Genomic DNA, 8044 nt, shown 5'->3' on the forward strand with positions numbered 1-8044 from the left:
GCACTTTGTATTTTGCTCAGAAAGTAACATATTGTCAGCCAGTGTAATTCTTTTAAAATCAGTCTTTTATGGTCCCTTTGAGTTGTAGCAGAGACCAGTCTGGCTGCCATATTCTGTACCAATTGTAGCTTCTGGACTCTATACAAAGGCATCGCTATGTAGAGTGCATTAAAGTAGTCAAGCCTGGAGATTACCAGCATATTTGCTACTGTTTTAAGGTCATTTACCTCCAGAAATGGACGTAGATGATGTATCAGCCAAAGATTATAAAATGCACTCCTGGCCACTGCCAACCTGAGAAACCAGAGAGTTTTGGATCCAGGAGCACCCCCAAGCTACGTACTTTTTCTTTTTGAGAGAGTGTAACGCCATCCAGAACAGGCAGATTTGAACCATCTCTTGGGTCCTGACCCCCCACAATCAGTACAGCCATCTTATTTGGATTCATCCTCAGTTTATTATCCCTCATCCAGCCCATTAATATGCATCTTGTTGTTTATTAGTGATATTCTGTGGACAAACTGGTTTATGAACTGGTTTGATGCATTCTAGCTCTGAGGCCAAGGAATTTAGAATTACAAACTTAGACTCTTCAGTCCATTTCCAAACCATAACCCAATGCCTCTCACCAACACTTTCACACTTAGCTTGCCTTGGTCCTCCTGCCACCTTAATGCATGGAAAGAAGCCCCTTTCTTCCCATTTTTATCAGTTTATAACGCCTTTCCTCTGTCACAGGCCCTTTAAAGTCAGAGATAAAAAATTAAATAATGATGATGATGATGATAATAATAATAATAATTATTATTATTATTATTCAATTTCTATACCGCCCTTCCAAAAATGGCTCAGGGTGGTTTACACAGAGAAATAACAAACAAATAAATAAGATGGAACCCTGTCCCCAAAGGGCTCACATTCTAAAAAGAAACATAAGATAGACCCCAGCTACAGTCACTGGAAGTACTGAAAAAAGAGCATTAGATTTAATTAATTAAAAAGCAAATGTCCACTCTCACAGATAATTTCGTGTGTGTGATGTTGAATAAAATCATGTTTTGGTCCAGTGAGTTATTTTATTTCCTGTTCCTCAAGGGAAGAAGTAGACTCACATGCAATTTTCCTATTCCACCATTATTCCACCATGCTGTAATAGTGCCCCAGTGCACCTTAAAGTTGTGAATGATTCAACCCAGCGTTTCTGATCAAACTGTGAATCATTTCTAAGATAAATATCTATGAGGCTCTCCACCACAAGGTGACTGGAAAAGTCACTAACTGAAAAATCAGTGTGTTTGTACCCATCCTTACTGAGATTCTGAAAATGCAGATTAGATACCAGGTCTTCAAAATAATAAATTACATCTTTCAAAAATAACATGGTTGTAGAAATAATGAGATGAAACAAGAAATTTGGGATTTTGGTTACTGGGTTTCTGTATTAAAAATACAGAATTGCAGTCATGTATCCAAGATTTTCTCCAAACGTTGAGGCTAGAAATATATTATTAAAGCATAAAAAGTGGACCTCCTATTGATCCTCAACATCTCAGATTTCTAAACACTCTTAAAATCAAAGGTCTTTTTATCAAATGACAGAAATGTGCAAATCTAGAATATGATGTCCATCATTTTAGACTGGTATACCTTTCTTTCTCTGTGTGACAGACAGAAACACACAGACACACAGAGAGAGAGACTCTTATTTTTCACTCCTTTGCAGGGTGGGAGCTAGTAGGCTGGATGCTTCAGGGGAACTGTAGTGCAATGCTGGACCTCATGTTTTTGGCTTTTCCTACTCACCCAGTGCATCAAGTCTTACTCTTCCTGGGCATCAGCATGGTCTATGCCACCATAACAACAGGTAACTTGCTCATAATTGTAGCTATCTGGGGGGACCCCCACCTCCACACTCCCATGTACTTCTTCCTAGGAACCCTTTCTCTTGTTGAGCTCTGCTATACAGCAGTTGTAGTCCCACAGATTCTGCTGACCAGCTTGCAGGAGAAGAAGTCCATCACCTTTCAGAGCTGCAGTGCCCAGATGTTCTTTTTTATTGGACTGGGTAGTGCCGACTGCTTCTTGCTGGCTATCATGGCTTATGACCGCTTTGTGGCCATTTGCAAACCCTTGCGCTATACCCTCATCATGACCCAAGAGCTGTGCATACAGCTAGTGGCTGCCTCTTTGCTGGTTGGTTTCTTGATTTCATTGATGCTGGTGTGTTTGGTTTTCCACCTCCCCTTCTGTGATGTACATGGAATTGAACACTTCTTTTGTGATGTACCACCTGTGCTGCAGCTCGCCAGTTACAAGACAAAGCTTGATGAGGTCGGGGTGTTTCTAACTGGGATAATGGCCATTGCTGTGCCCTTTGTATTGATCTGCACCTCTTACCTCTTCATCGCTGTTGCAGTGCTGCAGATCCATTCAGCAGATGGCCGTCAAAAGGCTATCTCTACCTGTTCCTCTCACTTAGCTGTGGTGGCCCTGCAATATGGTTGCTGCAGTTTCATGTACTTGCGTCCAAGCTCCAGCTTTTCTCCAAAGCAAGACCAGATGCTGTCAATGGTGTACACTCTGGGGACACCGCTACTCAACCCCATTATTTACACTCTAAGGAACAGAGAAGTGAAAACCGCCCTGAGGAAAGTCATCAGCCATCGAATCTTCCAAAGATTCCAAATTGAATCTGAAGACCACTGATTGTCATCCTTTCTTGATGACTGGAGGTCTGAAACATACCTGCCTTCTCTCAAGGGGGCATTTCTAGGCCGTAGAGGGGGACAGGGGGACTTGCAACTGGACAATTGCTTCTGGACGGCCTTGGGTAACACAGAGGAATACTTTTGTGCATAAAATTACTGGCAGACATCCTGACAAATGGTGCGCTTTTACAAAGGACAAAATTGTGCTCACACAAGAAGGTTATGGACAGTGTTCCCTGTAACAGGGATTCCCAGATAAGGTTGACTACAACTCCCAGCATCCTCAGGTGCAATGGACACAACTTCAGTTATGATGCTCGCTACATGATGTTGTGTGCTCCATGATGTTGCACAGCTGATGCTGGAAAACCTTCTCCAAGACATATACAAGGTTGTGAGACAAGAAGGCTCTCCACAAGAGCAGCATGGAGAACCATGAGGGGGTTTGTGGGGAGAACAGACTTCCCACTCTCCCTGCACACAAGCAGTCAGCTTGCCCTGGGTGGCCACCCACACGATTACTGGCTCCATCACGGAGCCAGTTGGGGCAGTGGGGATCGGGGGGCTTCCTGGCCCACGGAAGTCCCAGAATGCCCTGCGCAAGTGCGTGTGGCATTCTGGGCAGCCCCCCGATGCTGGGAGACTTGTTGTAGCCTCCGGATGGGGGTTTCCTCATGAGTCGCTGTGGCATGGAGCCGTACTACAGCGACACCTGATCCAATAAATGGGGTTAGCGGAGCACTTGCTCTGTTAACCTCATTTAAGGGGACGGGCATTTAGGGAGGCTTGCTGCTGGGAGCCCCATGGCTCCCATTGCAGCACACGACCAGGCGAAACTAGGCTAGGCTCCCTTAGCCCAGTTTTGCCTGGTTGTGAGAATAGCCTCAAAGTTGTGTAACAAGTGTTGTAACAAGTGTTGTGCATCAGTTGTTGTGCAATGCTCTGCTGGAACAGTCTGGAGCAAGAACCTTGAGGAAGCATCTTGATTAGTCATGGCGCAACTTGTCTACATCTTCTACTAGCTCAAGGACTAGTCTCAAACAGATATTCAGATAGCCAGACTGGTCTCTGGGGTAACCCAGAGAGACCATATTATGCCTGTCTTAAAACAGCTGCACTGGCTGCCGATATGTTTCCGGGCGAAATACAAAGTGCTGGTTATTACCTTGAAAGCTCTGAACGGCTTGGGTCCGGGTTACCTTAGAGAGTGCCTTCTTCAGTATGATCCTCATCACTCGTTGAGGTCATCTGGAGAGGTCCGTCTCCAGTTACCACCGGTATGTCTGGTGGTGACTCAGAACCGGGCCTTTTCTGTAGCTGCTCCCGGTCTATGGAATGCACTCCCGGCAGATATCCACAGTTTAGGCTCGCTGTCGGCCTTTAAGAGAGCTCTAAAAACCTATTTATTTGCTGGCTTTCCAAGGCTTGTAAAGTGTTGTTGTTTTTAAAAGTCTTTTAATTGGTTTTAAATAGTTTTAATCATTTTTGAATTGTTTTAATATTGTTTTTAGCATTGTGTTTGAATTGTGGGTTTTATGTCTTTTTAAAAAGTTGTACACTGCCCAGAGCCTCTGGATGGGACAATTTATAAATGTAATAAATAGACAAATAAATAAATAGACAAATAAATAAATAATATTCCTTTCTTTGAGCAACATCCTTGCGTTATGTACTTGAGTTAGCACAAGAATATTACGCTAGCACAACACTAGTCTGGAAAGCTCCCGAAGCAGCAGAGCTGACCTGTGCAACAAGTGCAATGCCCCCCTGGAAGCGCAAAATTAACCAGAATGTCAGCCTTTATATTTCAATCAAAATTTCAAAAATATTACAATTTCTGTTAATCAACAACATTATGCACTAAAAAAAGAAATTTGTGTCAGCAACCTTGTTTAAAGTTTAAAACCTCATCTCCACTCATTTTATAATTTAATTAAAGGAGAGAAAACAACATAAAAGAGTATTTCTCATCCTGGAAATTGTTGTTCCATTATTGGACAAGTAGGGTCCATAGCTCTACAGATTAGGGATGTGCAAGCCAGCTTGCTTCAAGCCAGTCTGGTTCAGGTGGTCCAAGATAGAATTGGACCAACCCCGCAAAGTGGGGAGCTGGTCTGCGTTTGAACCAGACCAACTCCCAGTTTGAAGAACCAGCTAGGTAGGCTGGCTCGAGGGGTATACCTGTAAAAAGGAATCTGGCAAGGAGTCCCCTTTGCAATTAAAGGGGGATTCCCTAGAGTAAAGGCAAGGGGCAAGAGAACAGGTAGTTTTGTACCTTTAAAAACCAGGCACTGGGGGTTGCGGGGATGGCGGAAACATCGGAGGCAGGAGTGGGGGCTCCTCCAACTCCCCTGCTGGCCTCCCAAATGACAGCCTGAACATACACGGAGGCCATTTTTGTGACCTCTGCACATGCACAGAGGCCATTTGCATCACCACACAATTTGTGTGGTAATGCAAAAGCCCTGTACATATGTGCAGAGGTCACAGAAATGGCCTCCATATGTGCACAGAGGCCCAAACTGGACTTCAGCTAGCCTGGGCTATCATATGGAGGCTGGCAGAGGGGTTGGAAGAGCCTCCGTTGCTGCCTCTGATGTCTCCGCCACCCCGGCATCTGATTTTTAAAGGCAAAAACTATCTTTTCACTCCCCACCCTCACCTTTTCTCTAGGGTATCCCCCTTTACCTGTAAAGGGGAATCCTCCCCTTTAGTATCCCCACCATCCTCGAGCCAGCCTGCAAGCCGGTTCAGCCCAGTTCAATGGCTGGACTGGATCTGGTTTGGCCGAGCCTGGACCTGAGCCCAGACCGGGCCGGGTCAGTTCAAATCCATTCTGGATTTGAACCAAACCTGTCTCATGGTTGGCTTGCACATCCCTACTGCAAATCTGTCTGTATCAAAACAGAGGAATATTTTAACATGGAACTTATAGGTTATGAGGGAAATGTTGGGTTACCAGTCCCATCTTGTTCTCTTAAGGTAAATATCAGTGATTAGTCAGTGAACACCTCCAGTTCCCTCCTGCAAAGATTCCTTCACCAACTCAAATCCTTTAAATCTTATATGTTCAAACTACTACTTAGATTTGACTATGCTCTAATTCCTCAATCTTTGCTCCGAATGCAGGACCGTCTAGCAAACCTGGAAATATTTCCCAGGAGGCTTATTGGGGAGCCTCCAAATACTCCCGATGACCCCGTCAAACTATATCTGGGGGCCATGAGGAAATGTATGATTACACGAGCAAATCAGACTACTGGTAATCTACAGAAGAGAACATTCTCATGCAGTTCCCCCACAGTTACAAAAGTTCATCAAACTCAGACTAGGCGTACAGACTCTATATTGAACACTATTGCTGTACCCAGTTCAACCTTGTTAGGTTAAAGTGAGCCCAATGATCCTTTGTTACTGTTTCGGAAGTGGGTGAACTATCCGATGGATTGCAACCTCCATATTTTTTGGAGGAGTGTGATATAGTTGAAATACATGGGAATTTATCTTTGGCGATGCAGACAGATACCCAGTCTAGTCTGGTTCCCAATTTGCAAGAACTGAAGTCTCTGGATTCCGATATCCTGCAACCTATGGAAGCATTGAATGATTCTATCCCTAAGAACTCTTTGCTAGTTCTTAATTCTACCAGCCCAATGGGGTTGTCGGACGAAGTAGATAAGAATGAACTAATAGCGGGATCACTCCTGAAGGATGGTTTATGGTCTAATATTTCCAAGTTAAAATCTCTTGAGGCTATTTTAACAGAAAATAGGAATCAAAGGAAGAAGATTCCTCCAGAGGAAAGCGCAAGCAATATTATCTCATCTATTTATTTACAGGAGAATGATAAGTCTAATCCCTCCACTCAAAGGATCAACCGAGTAGCTTGGCTACTGCTGACCTACATCATATGAGACAGACTATAATCACAAATTTTATTTTCCCTTTGGAAAAGGCTGCAGGAAGTTCTGTAAATGTATCCAATTCTCTTTCACAGCAATGACAGTCTCAGTTGGTCTTGGCCAAGTTGAAGTACCTGAACTTAACATCTGGGGATGCACCACTAGAAGGGAGTGTGGGAGGCTTTTCAGAGCTGGAAACCTCGGTGGCAAAGTCCATGATGGGAAATGGTGTGGGTCCCTCATTCTTGGAGTTTTCGACCAGACAGTTCTTCCCTGCCCGCTCAGAGACTTGAAATGCGAGCGGCGAACAATCAACTTGGAAAATTCTTGGCTGGAATATTGCCGGGTGGAATGGGATGATGCAAAGTTTATTACCTTCATCCAACAGTGGGAAATTCTAGTGTTTCAGGAGACGTGGACAAAAGATGAGATCAATAGCAGCGGCTATACCATCTACTCACTGAAAGCCCACTTGGATATCAATAGGGGAAGGCTGAAGGCTGGCTTAGTATGTTGTATATCACTAGCCTTGAATGTAGAATCCATCCGATTAGCTGACCATCCCCCCTATGCTATGGCAATTCTGATCAAAGCTAGGAGTGGAGACTTCTTATTGGTCAATGTTTATTTGGCTCCTGGTCAATCAATTAATTCCACTACTATGATTTGGGAACAGTTGGAGATATATATATATAACTGAAGCATTATTGAATTTTCCCCATGCTTCTGTAATTCTTATGGGGGATTTTAACTCCAGATGTGGTACCGATGATAAAACGTTGATGGCCTCACATTTTTGGAAATGGGGAGATTGCATAGATGGTGCCCCTCTCACTAACTGTTATTCTAAAGATAAATTTATCAACTCATCAGGAGCCCAATTGCTCTATTTAACAAAGATACATGAGTTGACCATTTTAAATGGTACTATACCCCCGGATATTCCTGGGGAATATATGTTTCTTTCCTTGTGGGGAAATAGTGTTGTGGACAATGTTATGGTTTCCAAATCTATCCTTCCCTATGTATCTTCCTTTGAAGTGAGTGAGCAAATTTCTAGTGATCATTTTCCTATGAACATCTATTTAGATCTTCCTCAGGAAAGAAGGGGTAATTTGTTCCCCTGTGCTTTTGAGGATAATTCTACCAATCTAAGCTGCAAAATAAAATGGTCAAAGGAGGTAGAAAACGAGATTTCCAGGTTCTATGATTCTCCCGAAGGTAGAGATTTATTTAACTCCATTGTGCAAGTACACCTGGGACCTCAAACAATTGTTTCTTATGGAAAATTAGAAACTGCTCTTATGCAAAAGTTTCTACACTGTAGTAAGCTACATTCTTCACAGGCTTATAGTAAAAGAGCAGCTAATAACTGGTTTGATCTGCATTGCAGGGCATTACGCAAACAACTGCTGAGTATCTATAGAAAATATA

At 43.3% G+C, this 8044-nt stretch overlaps 1 protein-coding gene across 1 annotated transcript; it reads left to right on the top strand.

The window, feature by feature from the left end:
* Positions 1 to 1743: 1743 nt before the first annotated feature.
* LOC128326059 (olfactory receptor 10W1-like) lies at positions 1744 to 7011 on the top strand. Its single transcript, XM_053252160.1, has 2 exons — positions 1744 to 2672; positions 6924 to 7011. The coding sequence occupies exons 1-2, from the start codon at positions 1744 to 1746 to the stop codon at positions 7009 to 7011; spliced, it is 1017 nt and encodes a 338-aa protein (XP_053108135.1).
* Positions 7012 to 8044: the final 1033 nt, after the last annotated feature.

The sequence above is a fragment of the Hemicordylus capensis genome, chromosome 1, assembly GCF_027244095.1.
Source record: "Hemicordylus capensis ecotype Gifberg chromosome 1, rHemCap1.1.pri, whole genome shotgun sequence".
NCBI classification, from domain to species: domain Eukaryota; kingdom Metazoa; phylum Chordata; class Lepidosauria; order Squamata; family Cordylidae; genus Hemicordylus; species Hemicordylus capensis.

What these genes read in the sequence shown, in the direction of transcription:
- LOC128326059 (XM_053252160.1), top strand. Translation starts at nt 1,744, where the DNA reads ATGCTTCAGGGGAACTGTAGTGCAATGCTGGACCTCATGTTTTTGGCT. An exon ending in GTCATCAGCCATCGAATCTT is followed by an intron (nt 2,673 to 6,923) that starts CCAAAGATTCCA and finishes CGGCGAACAATC; the next exon opens with AACTTGGAAAATTCTTGGCT.